General features: G+C 51.3%; 1 protein-coding gene across 1 annotated transcript in view; it reads right to left on the bottom strand.

Annotated features, from left to right (window-relative positions):
* nav3 (neuron navigator 3) overlaps positions 1-20,690 on the bottom strand; it is a 463,067-nt gene that overhangs the window by 146,723 nt on the left and 295,654 nt on the right. Inside the window, exons 13-15 of the mRNA XM_070900107.1 lie at positions 11,345-11,483; positions 7,618-7,885; positions 3,995-4,703 (exon numbers count right to left, since the gene is read on the bottom strand). Of these exons, the coding sequence (XP_070756208.1) occupies positions 3,995-4,703; positions 7,618-7,885; positions 11,345-11,483 (1,116 nt within the window). The remainder of the gene's footprint in view (positions 1-3,994; positions 4,704-7,617; positions 7,886-11,344; positions 11,484-20,690) is intronic.

Here is a 20,690-nt window from a genome sequence, read left to right as displayed (position 1 = left end):
TATGTTTCTATGTTTCTTTGTGATAATGACCAGATAATTTGTTTTAGTGATTGTGGGATAAATATTGGCCAGGTCACCGGGACTAACTCCCCTGCTCTTCCTCAAAATAGGGCCATGGGATCTTTTACATCCACCTGAAAGACCAGACGGGGCCTCAGTTTAACATCTCATCCAAAAAAGGGCTCCTCCGACAGAGAGGCGCTCCCTCAGTATTGCCCCTCCAACAGTGCAGCACTCCCCCTAGTACTGCCCCTCCGACAGTGCAGCGTTCCCTCAGTACTGCCCCTCCAACAGTGCAGCACTCCCTCAGTACAGCAGTCCTTCAGTACTGCCTCTCCGACAGTGCGGCACTCCCTCCATACTGCCCCTCCGACAGTGCGGCACTCCCTCAGCACTGCCCCTCTGACAGTGCGGTGCTCCCTCAGTACTGCCCCTCCGACAGTGCGGCGCTCCCTCAGCACTGCCCCTCTGACAGTGCAGCGCTCCCTCAGTACTGCCCCTCTGTCAGTGCGGCACTCCCTCAGTACTGCCCCTCCGACAGTGCGGCGCTCCCTCAGTACTGCCCCTCTGACAGTGCAGCGCTCCCTCAGCACTGTACTGGGAGTGTCAGCCTAGATTTCTGTGCTCAAGTCTCTGGAGTGGGACTTGAACCCACAACCTTCTGACTCAGAGGCGAGAGTGCTGCCCACTGAGCCATGGCTGACTTATAATGTTGGTGTGCCACTGAGTGCACCTCGTCCCCACAGAGTCATTGGTTTTGGATTTGTTTGCTGGTAATACCAACTTCAGTATGGCTCCTGCACTAAGACCCTGTTCGCGCCCTGAGAGGGGTGTGGAACGCTCCCCTTAGTGCTCTACTCCCCTCTTGTGGCACTAAAAGTGAATATCCCGGTTGGAGGCGGTAAACATCGCCTGGCGCTAAAGTTAATGGCCAGGCGGTGTCATCGCCTGAAACCGGGCTATAACGAATTTTTCGCCTGTGATACCTTAGTGGTTATGGTACTCGACAAGAGATCCTCGACTCCTGAATTCAAATCCCTCAGTAAATTGTGAATTCAATGCTAATTAGCGTCTTGGCACCAGAAAAAATGACCATGTGAGATTGTTGGAAAAACCCAACTTGTTCCCAGATGTCCTTCAATGAAGGGAACCTGACTCCCCTTACATGGTCTGCTCGATATTATGCACTTGACTCTTAATTCCCTCAGTGCAACTTGGGATGGACAATAACTGCTGCCCTAGCAGTGTCTTAAGGAAAAAGAAGAAAAATTTTATTTTTGGTCATCCTACAACATGTTAAATAACAAAATGTCCATCATTGCCGTCAACATAACCTTCAGTTAGAAAGATAAGACGACTTTTGTCGTCATCCCAATCATTAATGGCAGAATGTTCTGAGCTGGTAAAAAGTTCACTGCAATGGAGTAGGCAACAGAGTTAAATATATATCGGATATTACATGGGATATACGGCACAGAAACAGGCCATTCGGCCCAACCAGTCCATGCCGGCGTTTATGCTCCACTCGAGCCTCCTCCCGTCTTTCCTCATCTAAATCTATCAGCATAACCTTCTATTCCCTTCTCCCCCATACGCTTGTCTAGCCTCCCCTTAAATGCTTTGATACTATTCGCCTCAACCCCTCCCTGTGGCAGCGAGTTCCACATTCTCACCCCTCTCTGGGTAAAGAAGTTTCTTCTGAATTCCCCATTGGATTTCTTGGTGACTATCTTATATTGATGGCCTCTAGTTATGTTCTTCCCCACAATGGAAACATTCTCTCTGTATCCACTCTATCAAAATCTTTCAATATTTTAAAGACCTCTATTAGGTCACCCCTCGGCCTTCTTTTTTCAAGAGAAAAGACACCCAGCCTGTTCATCCTTTCCTGATATTTCTGGTATCATCTTTGTAAATCTTCTCTGCCCCCTCTCCAGTGTCTCTATATCCTTTTTATAAGATGGCAACCAGAACTGTATGCAGCACTCCAAGTGTGGTCTAACCAAGGTTCGATACAGGTTTAGCATAACTTCCAATTCTATACCTCTAGAAATATGGCCTTGCTGACCTGTGTCGCAACTTTAATTCTGTGACCCCGTGTCCCACTCAGGGAGTACGGGTCAGAGTTTGGGCTACAGCACTTGAGCCCCAACTCCCCAACTCCCCAACCCATCGTCCTGGTGAACTCTTTGTCACTCGGAGGTTTTCCCAATCTGAAGAAAAACGACCACTTCCATCTTGTAGTGTTACTAGCCTTCAAAAGGGAACTGGATAAGTACTTTTGGGAGGAAAATTGCCGGGATATGGGGAAAGAGCGGAGGGAGAGTGGGACTGGCGGGATTTTGCTCTTCGAAAGAGCCGGCGCGGACTCGATGGGCCGAATGGCCTCCTTCTGTGCTGTACTGTTCTATGATTCTGTGTTACCAAGATTGGGAACCGGAAAATCTTCCCTGTGATGGGCCGATTAGGACATTTGCTGGGCATGAGTTGGGCAAATAGCCCAATCTCTCCCGCGCGGATGTCCTTCTCCCGGGGATGCGGAGGATCTGTCGAGAGAAGTCTTGGCCGATTGGAAAAGCCGGTTTTCGGCGCTTGCGAATCTCGCTTTTGCGAGGCCTCGCCGGGTCCGTGCCCGCTCCGTACACACCCAGCGGGGCCGGAATTTTCGGCCCGATATCAATCAGCTCTTAACCAGCGCTGCTGCAGGTGGCACGTGCTCCATCTTTGCGAGGGTATGGCACAGCTCCCCACACAGGTTTCCGTCCTCGGCTGTGCCACCTTGGGGCAATAGCAAACAGTCAGAGCCCACCCGATCCCCGAGCCCACCCTCCCCCCTATTCCCCCCCCCCCCGCCCCCAGCACTAACTCCATACTGAGGACAGTGCCCACTGGGTGGTCTGCACCCTTGGGTTCCACTCCCGCCCTCCCGCCCTGACGTCATTCCTGCGCTGCAGTATTCAAATGATGCTCGGGAATTAAAATGTCTGCTGACGTTTCCCTCCTGTCCTCGAACACTGCCCCACCCACCCCGCACCCCCCCAAGTCCCCCCTCCCCCCACCCACCGCCCCACCCCCCACCACCCCCAACCCCCCCACCCTCTACCCCAACCCCAACCCCCACGCCCCACTCCACCACCACCAACCCCTCCCTCTCCCCCCACTCCCACCCCCACTTTCACCCCCACCCCCTCGCCCCACCCCCCCACCACCCCCAAACCCCCCACCCTCTACCCCTACCCCAACCCCCACGCCCCACCCCGCCACCCCAACCCCTCCAACCCCCCCACCACCAACCCCACCCTCTCCCCCCACTCCCACCCCCACTCTCACCCTCACCCCCTCGCCCCATCCCCCACCACCCCCAACCCCCCCACCCTCTACCCCTACCCCAACCCCCACGCCCCACCCCGCCACCCCAACCCCTCCAACCCCCCCACCACCAACCCCACCCTCTCCCCCCACTCCCACCCCCACTCTCACCCTCACCCCCTCGCCCCACCCCCCCACCACCCCCAACCCCCCCACCCTCTACCCCTACCCCAACCCCCACGCCCCACCCCGCCACCCCAACCCCTCCAACCCCCCCACCACCAACCCCACCCTCTCCCCCCACTCCCACCCCCACTCTCACCCTCACCCCCTCGCCCCATCCCCCACCACCTCCAACCCCCCCACCCTCTACCCCTACCCCAACCCCCACGCCCCACCCCACCACCCCAACCCCCCCACCACCAACCCCACCCTCTTCCCCCACTCCCACCCCCACTCTCACCTCCACCCCCACGCCCCACCCCACCACCCCAACCCCCCCAACCCCCCCACCCCAGCCCCCGCCTTCCCCCAACAAGAGACGGGCAGGCTCCTGCTCAGGATTCCAATCGCCCGGTGGTTAAAAGAAAAAAGGAAAACAATTCTGCGGCACGGCCCCGCCACGGAACCCGGGTCGCCCCGCGAGCGGCCGGCGCTGATACTACGGGCTGGCGTCAGCACTAACCTGCGGAACGTCGGCGAGGAGATATCGGGATACTTGGAGCCCTGTTGCCTCAATCCCGCGGCTCCGCTGCTGCTGACAGAGGGCGGGCTGGACTTGGGCGAGCCGGACAGCGACATGCTCTCCGGGTCCGACGCCGCCGCCGCCGCCTTCTCCCGCTCCCGCTCGGCTTGACCGATGCCGACGGGGCTGGAGCGGCCGGAGCCCACTTTGGACGGCTCGCGGAGCTTGGACGCCGCCGCGCCAGCCGACTTGCCGGCGGAGGAGGCGGAGGCGGCGTCGATGTTGCTGGTGCTGGAGCGGTGCCCGCCCCGGCCGGCGATGCTGCCGGTGCCGGACTTGGCGGGCCGCGGCAGGCTGCGGTACTGCAGGTTAGTCCTGGAGCTGATCAGCAGGATGCCGTCCTCCTGGTTCTGGGAGCCGTCCAGGCTGCTCTTCCTGACGGAGGGCGACTTGCCGGGGATCCCCGAGGTCTTGGGCACCTTGCCCAGCGTGGCGGAGCCGCCGGTCACCGTGGCCCCGCTGGCGGTGGTGACGCCGCCGGGCTTCTTAAATCCAAAGGCGCCGGTGGTGGGCGTGCGCGCGATCCCTGACGGAGGCTTCTTCCCTTCGTCTCCGCTGCTCCTTCCCGCCTCCGAGGCCGAGTGTTGGGCGCTCGGGCCTTTCAGGGACACCTTGCCCTTCTCCGAGACTTTCATGTCGTCCGGTTTTCCTGAAACAGGCACGTTAACCGTTAAACAGAGTATTTACAACCGGCCATTCACCCAACCGGTCCGCGCCGGGGTTTACGCTCCACACCAGCCTCCTCCCACCCCTCTTCATCTCACCCCATCAACATATCCTTCTATTCCTTTCTCCCTCGTGTGTTTATCTTATCTAGCTTCCCCTTAAATACCTCGACACTATTCGTCTCAACCGCTGTGAGTTACACATTCTCACCACTCTACGTAAAGAGGTTTCTCCTGAATTCACTGATGTGCAGCTCCTTTTACCCGCCTTGGTTTCGTATCCTCTCGTACCCTTACCTAACAAAAGTCTCAGTTATCTTAGAAATTATCTATTGACCTCCCCGGCCTCCACAGTTTTTTGAAAGTTCCAGATTCCCATCATCCTTTGTGTGAAGAAGTGCTTCCCGACCTCACCCCTGAACGGCCTACCCCTAATCTGCCCCCTTGTTCTGGACTCCCCCCACCAGAGGGAATAGTTTCTTCTCTGTCTACCCTATCTAACCCTTTAATCATCTCAAACACCGCAACTAGATCAGCCCTTAATCTTTTATATTCAAGGGGAAAGCAAGCCGAGTCCTCATAACTTAACCCATTTAGCCCTGGTATCATTCTGGTGAGAATGTGTGTGGAGGCAGGTGAGAAAGTAATCCATTTGGACCAAATCATTTCTCACAAACAGAAGGCTGTTAGCCCGAGAGTGGAATTAATTCCACCGACACCTGGGAGTCCCTGGCCCGAGACCGCCCTAAGTGGAGGAAGTGCATCCGGGAGGGCGCTGAGCACCTCGAGTCTCGTCGCCGAGAGCATGCAGAAACCAAGCGCAGGCAGCGGAAGGAGCGTGCGGCAAACCAGTCCCACCCACCCTTTCCCTCAACCACTATCTGTCCCACCTGTGACAGAGACTGTCATTCCTGCATTGGACTGTTCAATCACCTGAGAACTCATTTTTAGAGTGGAAGCAAGTCTTCCTCGATTCCGAGGGACTGCCTATGATGATGATGGAATTAACTACAAGTGGCAGCATCATCACATTCACTCAGCTGAAACCAGCAGGTCAGTTTGAACAATAACCGTTCCCGAATCGCATGGAGTTACCCGGCACGGGCCGACTGATCTCCTTTTGTGCTGTAACCATTCTCTGACTCTCGATTCTTGATACGCTTCTCCACAGCTCACGGCCTCCGTCCGTGCTGCGAAGCTGTAAACTCGACGGGGGTAGAGATTCGATCGTTCAGCGCCCCTGGAAAGGGTTGGAACAGGGGCGCAGGAGGGGTTCGGAGCCATGAGCGCCGGCATTCGTCACGGTCAGTGTGTGCCGGGGGGGCACTGACCAGTATCAGCCGGGAGTGCCATGCCAGTGTGTAACGCCCCCCCCCCGGTTCCAATATCGGGTTGCCGCGGCACCCATAGCGCCCCCTGGTGACAGCGCCTGTGAAAGCTGGCATGCAGAGCTGTCCCGATTGGAAAAGGTTAAGTTCAATTAATATTTCTCTGATTTATTTTTGCAATTCCACCTGTATTTGGGGGGGGGGGGGGGGACTTTATTGGGAATATTTTCTGTCCCGATTTAGTTTTTTCCCGGGGAGGTCTCTCTCAGGGCACTCCGAGTACGGCTCCTTAACAACGGATTTTCAGTTGCTCACCCGGCCTAACGCCCTGAGGTAAATGTGGAATGCCTCCCTTAGCGTTCTGCCCCACTCTCAGGGCCCAGCAACCAAACTTTTTGGCTGCCGTTGGAAACCATTTTCGGGCGCAGAATTTACCGTCCCGCCGCCATTAGCACCCGCATTTCCACCCCATTGATTTTGGGGATCAGACCAGCCAGATCCAACTGAAGAGCGTGAACTTAGCTCAGGTGCAATAGGCTGAATGGCCTCCCTCTGTGTACTAAGTTACATAGAGCACAGGCACAGAAACAGGCCATTCGGCCCAACAGATCCATGTTTATGCTCTACACGATCCTCCATCTCACCCCAGCAACATATCCTTCTATTCCATTCTCCCTCATGTGTTCATCTAGCCTCCCCATAAATAAGAACATATAAGAAATAGAAGCAGGAGTAGGCCATACGGCCCCTCGACCCTGCTCCACCATTTAATACGATCATGGCTGTTCTGATCATGGACTCAGCTCCACTTCCCCGCCCGCTCCCCATAACCCCTTATTCCCTTATCGGTTAAGAAACTGTCTATCTCTGTCTTAAATTTATTCAATGTCCCGGCTTCCACAGCTCTCTGAGGCAGCGAATTCCACAGATTTACAACCCTCTGAGAGAAGAAATTCCTCCTCATCTCAGTTTTAAATGGGCGGCCCCTTAGTCTAAGATCGTGCCCTCTAGTTCTAGTCTCCCCCATCAGTGGAAACATTCTCTCTGCATTCACCTTGTCAAGCCCCCTCATAATCTTATACGCTTCGATAAGATCACCTTTCATTGTTCTGAATTCCAATGAGTAGAGGCCCAACCTCCTCAAGCTTTTCTCATAAGTCAGCCCCCTCATCTCCAGAATCAACCTGGTGAACCTTCTCAAATGCATCGATACTATTTGCCTCAACCATATTCTCACCACTCTCTGGGTAAAGAAGTTTCTCCTGAATTCCCTATGGGATTTATTAGTGACTGTCTTATATTCATGGCCCCTAGCCTCTGGTCTCTCCCTCAAGTGGAAACATCGTCTCTACGTCATGAATTTTACGGGCCTCTATCAGTTCACCCCACAGCCTTCTCTTTTATAGAGCAAGGAGCCCCAGCCCATTCAATCTCCCCTTATAGTTGCACCCTCTCGGTTCGACCATATGCCATCTTATCTCACTCATACCCATGCCACCAATCCTGAAGAAAGGGCTTTCCGTCCCGTATTCCTAATGTCGCAGTGCGTGGATTATTTCTGTGGCCTTACCGGGGGTTTTTAAAGGGTGGGGTCCCGCTTTGCTCCGCTGGGTGGGCACCCCTCCTTGTGCCGTCATGCCCCGCCTCCACGACCCGGTCTGAGACAGGGACAGAGTCGGCCGCTGCCCTTTCTCGGAATCGTCGGACAGATCGGACGGGTTCTGCTTCCACTTCTCACTCGAGTCCATCTTCAAGGTGTCCTCGGGATTCTTCAGTTCTTCACCGCTCCAAGCGGTTTCATTTTCTGACGTTGACTGCTTTTCTGTGTCTGCTTTGAGCTGTGGGAAAGCATCGAATAAATTAACATAAGAACATAAGCACTGACAGGATCGGACCAAGTCAGCATGGATTTACGAAAGGGAAATCATGCTTGACGAATCTTGTGCAATTTTTTGAGGATGTAACTGGTAGAGTGGACAAGGGAGAATCAGTGGATGTGGTGTATTTGGACTTTCAAAAGGCTTTTGACAAGGTCCCACACAAGAGATTGGTGTGCAAAAGGAAAGCACATGGTATTGGAGGTAATGTACCGACGTGGATAGAGAACTGGTTGGCAGACAGGAAGCAAAGAGTAGGAATAAATGGGACCTTTTCAGAATGGCAGGCAGTGACTAGTGGGGTGCCGCAGGGTTCAGTGCTGGGACCCCAGCTATTTACAATATACATTAATGATTTAGACGAAGGAATTGAATGTAATATCTCCAAGTTTGCAGATGACACTAAGCTAGGTGGCAGTGTGAGCTGTGAGGAGGATGCTAAGAGGCTACAGGGTGACTTGGACAGGTTAGGTGAGTGGGCAAAATGGGTGGCATATGCAGTATAATGTAGATAAATGTGAGGTTATCCATCTTGGTGGCAAAAACAGGAAGGCAGAATATTATCAGAATGGTGACATTAGGAAAAGGGGAGGTGCAGCGAGACCTGGGTGTCATGGTACATCAGTCATTGAAGGTTGGCATGCAGGTACAGCAGGCGGTGAAGAAGGCAAATGGCATGTTGGCCTTCATAACGAGAGTATTTGAGTATAGGAGCTGGGAGGTATTACTGCAGTTGTACAGGGCCTTGATGAGGCCACACCTTGAATACTGTGTACAGTTTTGGTCTCCTAATCTGAGGAAGGACATTCTTTCTATTGAGGGAGTGCAGCGAAGGTTCACCAGACTGATTCCCGGGATGGCAGGACTGACATATGAAGAAAGACTGGATCGACTAAGCTTATATCCACTGGAATTTAGAAGAATGAGAGGGGATCTCATAGAAACATAAAATTCTGACGGGTTTGGACAGGTTAGATGCAAGAAGAATGTTCTCGATGTTGGGGAGGTCCAGAACCAGGGGTCACAGTCTAAGGATAAGGGGTAAGCCATTTAGGACCGAGATGAGGAAAAACGTCTTCACTCAGAGAGTTGTGAACCTGTGGAATTCTCTACCATAGAAAGTTGTTGAGGCCAGTTCGTTAGAAATAATCAAAAGGGAGTTAGATGTGACCCTTACGGCTAAAGGGATCAAGGGGTATGGAGAGAAAGCAGGAAAGGAGTACTGAAGTTGCATGATCAGCCATGATCTTATTGAATGGTGGTGCAGGCTCAAAGGGTGCAGGCTGTATGTTTCTATGTTTCTATAAGAAATAGGAGCAGGAGTAGGCCATCTGGCCATTCAATAAGACCATGGCTGATCTGATCTTGGGCTCAGCTCCACTTCCCTGCCTGTACTCCATAACCCTTTACTCCCTTATCTTTCAAAAATCTGTCTATCTCCACCTTAAATATATTCAATGACCCAGCCTCCACAGCTCTCTGGGGCAGAGAATTCCACAGATTCACAACCCGCTGAGAGAAGAAATTCCTCCTCATCGCCGTGTTAATTTAAGGGCTGTATATCAGTGGCCAGTACTTTTGTTTCCTTTGGACTTATGATGACGAACGAGGGTTGGGAGAAAAAACCTCTTCCACATTCTGTATTCGCCAAGTGGAATTCTCGCCCCAAAAGGCTGTGAATATTGGAGTTCAATTGAAGCTTTCAAGACTGAGATCGATAAAATTTCGTTAGTTAAGGGTATCAAGGGAGAGGGAGCACTGAGGACACAGATTTAAGATATTTGGCAAAAGAACCAGAGGGGGAGATGAGAATTTATTTTACGCAGCAAGTTGTTGTGATCGGGAACGCGCTGCCTGAAAGGGCGGTGGGAGCAGATTCAATAGTAACTTTCAAAAAGGAATTTCAATAAATACTTGAAAATGAAAAATTCTGCAGGTCTATGGGGAAAGAGCAGGGTGGGTGGGACTGATTGGATCGCTCTACCAAAGAGCGGGCATGGGCACGATGGGCCGAATGGCCTCCTGTGCTGTATGATTCTACAAGTTTCTTAGTATTTATTCACCCCCCCGCCGTGTTTGCCTCTTGATGCCCATTCCCATGCCACACACATCCCATAGTTGGCCTGCTTTCAAGTCACCGTCTATGATATCATTTTGTTAGTCACTCCAAGGCGTGCAATAGTTGACAGAACTCTCTCCAATGTGCCTCCCTCTCCGTCCCATCGCCTCACAGGAGTCCAGCGGAGATCTGTGCAATTGAGCTCCGCCTAGTGGACAACTGATATAATGCAACTATTGATGCAAATACAACAAAAGGATCATGTGGCAAAGTCACATGATGACAGACTCTGGTCGAGAGCCATCTTGTGTGCAGTGTGCTTCTTAGTAACGTCGTAAGAATATCACAGTCGGCACCTCAACAAAACAGGCATCAAACTTACATTGCACTCTCAGTGTCACTGCATAATAATTTGGCAAATCACAAAGTACAAAGTATTTACAGCACAGAAACAGGTCAGTGCCAGTGTCTAAGCTCCACACGAGCCTCCTCCTACCCCTCTTCATCTCACTCCCTCGCCAGAATCCTTCTATCCCTTTCTCCCTCATGTGTTTATCCAGCCTCCCCTTAAATGCCTCGATACTATTCGCCTCAACCACTCCCTGTGGCAGCGAGTTCCACATTCTCACCACTCTCTGGGCAAAGAAGTTTCTCCTGAATTCCCGATTGGATTTATTAGTGACTGTCTTATATTTATAACCCGTACTTCTAGTCTCCCCCACAAGTGGAAACATCTTCTCTACAGCTACCCTATCGATTTTGAAGACTTCTAACTTGTATTGATGGCCCCGTGTTCTGCTCTCGCCCACAGGTGTAAACATACCCCATCGAAGAGACAGTGGAGCCAACCATTGAATCTTCCTGTTAACGTGTCATTCTTAATGATGACTGTATGCACTCAGACAGAAGTGTAGCAAATGGGGCAATTAGGGATGGGCAATACACGCTGGCCTTGTCAGCGACAAGAACGAATGAACAAATATATATTTTTTAAAAGATACAATTCAATATGGGCAAGTGTGAAGTATTGTGCAGAGGAATAATACAGTGGGTGACACAAACATTTCATGAGCGCATAAGGTAGGTCTGGATCTAATTGAGAGAGGAATAGAGAAAGCTCCATCACTGTGGGGCGCCTCGGGTTCCCAACCCTCCAGGATTGGCCTGGATTCTCCAGGAATCGAAGATTAATCTCTGCCAACAACACCCGGGAGGGAGATGAAAGGGACATTAGAAAAAAAAACAACAACCATGGGCCTCAGAGAAAGGGCCAATTTTTGACATTTTCTCCGTGTGTATTTTTTCTTGTCTGCCCATGTTAAACTTTAACGGCGTTAAGGAGTTCCATGCGGAACGCGTACCTGAGTTCTGGTGTTCTGTCTAGAGGAGGCAGTGATGTTGGAATAAGAGCTGACAGATGAGGTGGTGTTCAAGTCGTCAGTACTGAGGTTGTCGAGTGTGTCGCTGAGCCCACTGCTGATAGAACTGCTGTCGTCCCAGCTGCAAGAGAAAGAAACCCTTCATCAGCCACCTTAACGCAGTCTGCCCCGCCATTCAATATGACCATGGCTGATCCTCTATCTCAACACCATATTCCCGCTTTCTCCCCATACCCCTGGATGTCTTTTGTGTCTAGAAATCTATCGATCTCCCTCTTAAATATACTCAGTGACTTGGCCTCCACAGCCTTCTGTGGTAGAGAATTCCACAGGTTCACCACCCTCTGAGTGAAAACATTTCTCCTCATCTCGCTCCTAAATTTCCTCCCCCGTATCCTGACACTGTGTGACCCCTTGTTCTAGACTTCCCAGCCCAGGGGGAAACATCCTCCCTGCATCCAGTCTATCCAACCCTGTCAGAATTTTATACGTTTCAATGAGACCCCCTCTCATTCTGCTAAACTCTAGTGAATACAGGCCTAGTCGACCCAATCTCTCCTCATACGACAGTCCTGCCCTCCCAGGAATCAGTCTGGTGAACCTTCGCTGCACTCCCTCTATGGCAAGTATATCCTTTCTTAGGTAAGGAGACCAAAACTGCACACAATACTCCAGGTGCGGTCTCACCAAGGCCCAGTATAACTGTAATAAGACATCCTTGCTCCTGTATGAAATCCTCTTGCAATGAAGGCCAACATACCATTTGCCTTCCTAACTGCTTGCTGCACCCGCATGTTTGCTTTCCACAACTGTTCACAGTGCACTAAGCTGCAGACATGTCACTCAGTTTGATGCCGTGGTACAATTATGGATGGCTATCCAGGGCCGACCATAGCTGAAGTTTGCCCTCTGCAAAATAACTCAGTATAATTGCAGCTATTATTAATCAGATTATCTCCACAAGGATCACCACATACAAACGAGAAATGGCGAATGGTTAAAAGCTCCCACTGAAGGTTCATCATATTTTCCGCACTGATGTTGTAAAGTGAGTCAGGAGCCATTACCAAATGTCCTCCCCCTCCCCACCGCAAGATATTATTTGACGCACTTACCTCAATTTGCACTTTGTTTCGAATGATAAGGGAGTCAAGAGTGATGGGGAGCGGGCAGGGAAGTGGAGTTGAGGCCAAGATCAGATCAGCCATGATCTTATTGAATGGCGGAGCAGGCTCGAGGGGCCAAATGGCCGACTCCTGCTCCTATTTCTTATGTTCTTATGTTTGTTCTGTCTGGTCTCTGGCCCATCATTTTAATTTTATTAAATTACTAATTTTTAAAATCAAATCGGGATTTCCTTTCAATGATGTCAAAGAGAGAGCGAGAGTGACTTGCATTTCTATAGTGTCGTTCGTGACCTCAGGCGCTTTACAGCCATTGAAGTACTTTTGAAGTGTAGGGTCTGTTGTGTCAGCTGTGGCTCAGTGGGTAAAACACTTACCTGAGCCATGAGGTTGTGGGTTCAAGTGCCTACTCCAGGGACTTGAGCACGTAAATCTAGGCAGATGCTTCAGTGCAGTGCTGAGGGAGCGCTGCACTGTCGGAGGTGCCGTCTTTCAGATGAGACGTTAAACCGAGGCCCCGTCTGCTCTCTCATGTTGAAGTGCAGTCACTGTTGTAATGTGGGAAACGCGGCAGCTAATTTGCGCACAGCAAGCTCCCACAGACAGCAATGTGACAACGACCAGATAACCTGATTTTTGGGATGCTGATTGAGGGATATTGGCCAGAGGACGCCGGGGATAACTCTCCTGCTCTTCCTCGAAATAGTGGCTGTGGGATTTTTTACAGCCACCTGGGCGAACAGACGGGGCCTCAGTGTAACATCTCATCCGAAAGACGGCACCTCTGACAGTGCGGCGCTCTCTGTTCTGACCCTCCGACAGTGCGGCACTCCCTCAGTACTGCCCCTCCAACAGTGCAGCACTCCCTCAGTACTGCCCCTCTGACAGTGCAGCGCTCCCTCAGCACTGCCCCTCCAACAGTGCAGCACTCCCTCAGTACTGCTCCTCTGACAGTGCAGCGCTCCCTCAGCACTGCCCCTCCGACAGTGCAGCACTCTCTCAGTACTGCCCCTCCGACAGTGCAGCGCTCCCTCAGCAGTGACCCTCTGACAGTGCAGCGCTCCCTCAGCACTGCCCCTCCGACAGTGCAGCACTCTCTCAGTACTGCCCCTCCGACAGTGCAGCGCTCCCTCAGCAGTGACCCTCTGACAGTGCTGCGCTCCCTCAGCACTGCCCCTCCGACAGTGCAGCGCTCCCTCAGCAGTGACCCTCCGACAGTGCAGCACTCCCTCAGCACTGCATTGTAAGTGTCAGCCTAGGTTTTTGTGCTCAAACCTCTGGAGTGGGACTTGAACCCACAACCCTCTGACTCAGAGGCGAGGGTGCTGCCCACTGAGCCACGGCTGATACAAATGACTTTGTGAGCGCGTTCCTTTCCTGCCGCGTACGAAGCCTGAAGGGTGCAGGAACACTCGGACTGTAAGAAATGGCTCTTGTAAACACGCAATGCGCAGCGCCCCAGTGAAACGGAACATTAGCTGTAAGAGACGCAGCTCGCACCGTAACTCTCACAAGTTCAAATCGTCAACGCTGCAGAATGGAATCACTGGTGATAAGCTTCTGCCTGCGTGGCCACGATGGCATTATTGCCTTTGATTTGTTCTGTGCAGTTATACACATGCCCGAATCATTCAAATTCATTAACTTCTAATGGGATTCAGTCTTGCATTGATTTCCCCCGACAAACAGCAAAGGGATAAGATTCTGTGCCAAACAAACTCGTTCACTTAATTCCGCTCTCAGATCACTGTCGTTAAATCGTTTAACGATTAATATCAGAATTAAATGGGGCAATGATTACATAGAGACATAGAAAATAGGAGCAGTAGTGGGCCATTCGGCCCTTCGAGCCTGCACCGCCATTCAATATGATCATGGCTGATCCTCTATCTCAACACCATAGTCCCGCTTTTCCCCCATACCCCTTGATGCCTTTTGTGTCTAGAAATCTATCTATCTCTCTCTTAAATATATTCAGTGACTTGGCCTCCACAGCCTTCTGTGGTAGAGAATTCCCTCTGAGTGAAAACATTTCTCCTCATCTCGGTCCTAAATTTCCTCCCCCGTATCCTGAGACTGTGACCCCTTGTTCTAGACTTCCCAGCCCCGGGGAAACATCCTCCCCACATTCAGTCTATCCAACCCAGTCAGAATTTTATACGTTTCAATGAGATCCCCTCTCATTCTTCTAAACTCTAGTGAATATTATGGACAAAAATTGTGCGAATAGACCTGGTTTTTAAAAAAGCCAAAATTGAATTCTTTATATCTCTTAAAGTATGTAAAAACAGAGACTCAGGCCGAAATTTGCCCCGCGGGAGTGGCGCGGGCGGCAGTCGGTACCCCGCGACCGTTCCCCCAGCGGGAAGCTGGGTGTGCCTGGGCGGAGTGCGCCCTTAAAGAGGAGGGCGCGCTCCGCCGCGGTCGCCATTTTGTTTTACTCATCGGCCGACTGGCCGGGTCGGCCCAGCAATAGCGCCCGCGGGGTTCGGCCGGGCCCGCCCACATGGCCGCTGGCCCGGCCAAAACCCCTCCCCGACGGCCCGGCGAACCCGACTCAACCCCGCGTGGAGCTCCCTGCGGGGCTCGCCCCTTTAACTGAAGGGGGAAGGGCATTACGTCGCGGCAGCACCACGCGGCACGTCCGCTTGGCGCTGGCATCATCAGCGACGCGCTGGCGACTGGGAGTGATGGCCCACCCGGCCGAAGGGCACCCCCGCCCCTCCCGCTGGGAATATATTTCTAATGCCTATTGGATCTCCGCCTCATGGATTGGGGCGAGGGAAATACTTGTAAAAAAACGGTGAGAGCGCCCCCCCACCCCCCCCCCGTTTGGGGCGGGGCTCAATCTCAGCCCTTCGGATTCTGCCCGATAATTGTTCCGATAAATGATGCTGCTCAGAAAAAAAATAATGTGATCAAAAAGTACATGCATTACATAGCGCCTTTCACGACCACTGGACGTCCCAAAGCGCTTTACAGCCAACGAAGTACTTTTTGAAGTGCAGTCCCTGTTTTAATGTGGGGAACGTGGCAGCCAATCTGCGCACAGCAAGCTCCCACATGCAGCCATGTGATAAATGACCAGGTAATCTGTTTTAGATGTTGGCTGAGAGATAAATATTGGCCCATGGACATTGGGGAGAACTCCCCCTGCTCTTCCTCGAAATAGTGTCCATGGGATCTTTTGCGTCCACCTGAGAGGGCAGACGAGACCTCGGTTTCAACAAAATCCAACAGGGAACACAAAAACAACTTCTTTACCCCGAGAGTGGTGAGAATGTGGAACTCGCTGCCACAGGGAGTGGTTGAGGTGAATAGTATCGATGCGTTTAAGGGGAGGCTGGACAAGTATATGGGGGAGAAGGGAATAGAGGGTTATACTGATAGATTTAGATGAGGAAAGACGGGAGGAGGCTCGAGTGGAGCATAAACGCCGGCATGGACTGTTTCTGTGGCCTGTTTCTGTGCCGTATATCCTGTGTAATCCTATTTATGCATGTATGAAGTCTCATCCGAAAGACGGCACCTCCGACAGTGCAGCACTCCCTCAGTACTGCCCCTCCGACAGTGCAGCACTCCCTCAGTACTGCCCCGCCGACAGTGCAGCACTCCCTCAGTACTGCCCCTCCGACAGTGCAGCACTCTCTCAGTACTGCCCCTCCGACAGTGCAGCACTCCCTCAGTACTGACCCTCCGACAGTGCAGCACTCCCTCAGTACTGCCCCTCCAACAATGCGGCGTTCCCTCAGTACTGCCCCTCCGACAATGCGGCGCTCCCTCAGTACTGCCCCTCCGGAAGTGCAACACGTCCTCAGTACTGCCCCTTTGACAGTGTGGCACCCCCTCAGTATTGCCCCTCCGACAGTGCGGGCCTCCCTCAGCACTGCCCCTCCGACAGTGCAGCACTCCCTCAGTACTGACTCTCCGACAGTGCGGCGCTCCCTCAGTACTGCACCTCCGACAGTGCGGCACTCCCTCAGTACTGACCCTCCGACAGTGCGGGGCTCCCTCAGTATTGCCCCTCCGACAGTGCGGGGCTCCCTCAGCACTGCCCCTCCGACAGTGCAGCACTCCCTCAGCACTGCACCGGCAGTATCGGCCTGGATTATATGCTCGTGTTTTTATTGAAGGTTACGTTATTTTGGAATATTTCCAAGAAACAGATGGTTTAATCGCAGTACGTGAAGCGGAAAGCACTGACTCAATTGTTGGAATCGGTTTGCTTGTAATATTTTATTTATTTACAGAGCAATTTCCTTGCATGGGGCCAAAGTATCTGCAGACCCTGGTGCCTGCCTTTCATCCCACAGACTGGCTGCAACGAGCTTCATGTGGAATCTATTGATTATCTTTGGAGCAGTGTTTGAGTCATCTGAAGAATGAATCAAGTGCCACACGATTAATTGTCTCCCCCTGCCCGACTCTCATCCATCACCAGCTCACTCCCCCCAGTATGTTGTTTGTTAAGAACGACTGCAGCTCAGACACTCAGCAAACAAATTCAGCTACGAGAGAAGTAACTTGAAGAGGGGAATTATAACCTTATGAAATGGGTGGGTTTGGGCATGGGGGGAGGGAGTTAAATTGTTCAAAATCGGATTCCCGATCTGAATCCGCCTCCAACCCGCCCACTTCATCTTTTAATGGAGGGGAGGCGGGGGGGGGGGGGGGGGTGCAGGGGCGGGGGCGGGGAGCCAACCCACCTCCCAGGAGGCGGGATGTCAATTTAAATATTATAATGAGGTTGGGAACCTCTTCTTTAACCTCCAGTTTCTTTTTAATCGCATCCGGTCGGGCTTTAGACATTTTGTTAAACCCGGCAGTTACAGGAAGACTGCTCCATTCGGGGGGGGGGGGAAAGTGCCTTTGCACTTATCCCCTGGATCCAGGGTCCTTACTGTAATGTATGCACCTGTGAGTATGCTCACAGGTTTGAGTGGTTAAGGCAAAAAAACAAGGGCAGTTGAAAAGTGGCTGGAGTGCTCTCCAGATTAGGGGGCACTTGATTTAATGTTTATTTGTCTCCCCCCAAAAAGAGTTGAGTGGTTAAGGCATTGGACTTGAAATTCAATTGGGTTTCCCCGCCCAGGTTCGATTCTACAGCAAACCTTAGGGGGCAATTGATTTATGCTTGTCAACTAAAATAGTTGTAGATCTGTTGCATTGTGAGTGGCTTCGACAGTCACGTGATGTTCACAAGACTCAATCAAACCCCAGCCAGTTGGGTCTGGGTAATCCACGATGAGGTCTAGAAACATAGGAAATAGGAGCAGTAGGCCATTCGGCCCTTCGGGCCTACACCGCCATTCAGTATGATCATGGCTGATCCTCTATCTCAACACCATATTCCCGCTTTTTCCCCATACCCCATGATGCCCTTTGTGTCTAGAAATCTATTTATCTCTCTCATAAACATATTCAGTGACTTGGCCTCCATAGCCTTCTGTGGTACAGAATTCCACAGATTCACAGAAACAGAGAAACATAGAAATTAGGTGCAGGAGTAGGCCATTCGGCCCTTCAAGCCTGCACCACCATTCAATAAGATCATGGCTGATCATTCAATCTCTGTGGTTCACCAACCTCTGAGTGAAAATAATTCTCCTCATCTCGCTCCTAAATTTCCTACCCCGTATCCTGAGACTGTGACCCCTTGTTCTAGACTTCCCAGCCCCAGGGAAACATCCTCCCTGCATCCAGTCTGTCCAGCCCTGTCAGAATTTTATACGTTTCAATAAGATCCCCTCATTCTTCTAAACTTGAGTGAATACAGGCAGTTGAGAGCCTGGTGGATGAACTGGTAATGTGTAGTGTGATTGTCTACACAAGAGATTGGTGTGCCACACAAGAAATTGATGTGCAAAATCAAAGCACATGGTATTGGGGGTAATGTACTGACATGGATAGAGAACTGGTTGGCAGACAGGAAGCAGAGAGTTGGGATAAACGGGTCCTTTTCAGAATGGCAGTCAGTTACTAGTGGGGTGCCTCAGGGCTCAGTGCTGGGACCCCAGCTATTTACAATATACATAAATGATGAAGGAATTGAATGTAATATTTCCAAGTTTGCAGATGACACTAAACTGGGTGGTGGTGTGAGCTGTGAGGAGGATGCTAAGAGGCTGCAGGGTGACTTGGACAGGTTAGGTGAGTGGGCAAATGCATGGCAGATGCAGTATAATGTGGATAAATGTGAGGTTATCCTCTTTGGGGGCAAAAACACGAAGGCTGAATATTATCTAAATGGCGGCAGATTAGGAAAGGGGGAGGTGCAACGAGACCTGGGGGTCATGGTACATCAGTCATTGAAAGTTGGCATGCAGGTACAGCAGGCGGTGAAGAAGGCAAATGGTATGTTGGCCTTCATAGCTAGGGGATTTGAGTATAGGAGCAGGGAGATCTTATTGCAGTTGTACACGGCCTTGGTGAGGCCTTAACTGGAATATTGTGTTCAGTTTTGGTCTCCTAATCTGAGGAAGGACGTTCTTGCTATTGAGGGAGTGCAGCGAAGGTTCACCAGACTAATTCCAGGGATAGCAGGACTGACATATGAGGAGAGACTGGATCAACTGGGCCTTTATATATTGAAGTTTAGAAGGATGAGAGGGGATCTCATAGAAACTTACAGATTCTGATGGGATTGGACAGGTTAGATGCAGGAAGAATGTTCCCGATGTTGGGGAAGTCCAGAACCAGGGGACATAATCTAAGGATAAGGGGTAAGCCATTTAGGACCGAAATGAGGAGAAACTTCTTCACTCAGAGAGTTGTTAACTTGTGGAATTCCCTACCGCAGAGAGTTGTTGATGCCAGTTCATTGGATATATTCAAGAGGGAGTTAGATATGGCCCTTATGGCTAAAGGGATCAAGGGGTATGGAGAGAAAGCAGGAAAGGGGTACTGAGGTGAATGATCAGTCATGATCTTATTGAATGGTGGTGCAGGCTCGAAGGGCCGAATGGCCTACTCCTGCACCTAGTTTCTATGTTTCTATGTTAAACCTTTGTTAATAAACCAACTAGTTCTCGATAGCAATGTGTTGCGATGAATTCTTAAGCAAAGAACTCATGAATCAAATACATTACACCTACCAAACTCACCCCCTCCGGACCATCCTCCCACCGATCATCCTGAGGTCGGCCACAACCCTCCGGCTGGCCAGCCCCGATCTCCGCTTGCCTCCCCCCGCCCCTCTGCCACCCCCAGTCCCTCGTTGATTGCGATCATCCTCACCTCCCCCACCCGGCACCTGGTGTACCTCTGGCTTGCTGCGGGCATGAATCAGAGGCTTCGGATGCAAATTAGGCCCTGCCGTTTCCTGGCCCGGTCTTCTGGCCCCCTTTGTAGCCCGTTCTGGCCCTGAAACACTCATCTTTATATTTGTGTGTCAAATGTCTCCATTATGATCAAAAATATTAGATTTAAAAAAATTTTTTAACATTTCTTTTTAAGGTTTGTTCATGATATTTCAGGTTCTATCTTAACCCCATGTATATGTTTCGATCTTTAGTTCGTTCTCTGTAACATTTTTTTAAAGTGCAGATAATCACTGCTTTTCATTTCCTGGTTTGCTGTCTGTGAGAATTCTTCAATCTGATTGGCTGCTTAGACATGTTGCTGACATCACAGCTCGGAATCCCCGATTGACAGCGCTGCAATCAATTGCACGTCGAGAAAACTAAACTTTTCCCCACAGAGATCGCGAGATCTTTGTGGGCAACTTTCTTCTAGCTCAGCGGCGACCTCCATCGTTTCTACGCTGACCGCAGATTACCGCAAATTCCAAGAGGATTAGGCAGAGTCAACACCGATTTATGAAAGGGAAATCGTGTTTGACAAAGCTGTTAGAATGTTTTTGTTAGAATCAGTTAGAGAGGAAGGGATAGAGAGGGAGGACAAGAAGCGAGGGGGAAGAGGTTGAGAGGGAGATAGAGGGTGGGAGGAAGAGCGAGAGAAAGGGAGGTAAGAGAGAGGTAGAAAGAGAGGAATAGAGTGAGAGAGGAATAGAGTGAGAGAGGAAGAGAGAGGGAGAGAGAGAGAAAGAGAGAGGAAGGGAGGAAAGAGTGAGGAAGAGAGGGAGATAGAGTGAGGGAGGGAGAGAGAGAGAAAGAGAGAGGAAGGGAGGAAAGAGAGGTGGAAGAAAGGGAGATAGAGTGAGGGAGGGAGAGAGAGAGAAAGAGAGAGGAAAGAGAGGTGGAAGA

The sequence above is a fragment of the Pristiophorus japonicus genome, chromosome 15 (assembly GCF_044704955.1).
Source record: "Pristiophorus japonicus isolate sPriJap1 chromosome 15, sPriJap1.hap1, whole genome shotgun sequence".
Classification (NCBI taxonomy): domain Eukaryota; kingdom Metazoa; phylum Chordata; class Chondrichthyes; family Pristiophoridae; genus Pristiophorus; species Pristiophorus japonicus.
The sequence above is the reverse complement of the archived record's forward strand: the minus strand, read 5'-3'. Positions and strand labels throughout refer to the sequence as shown.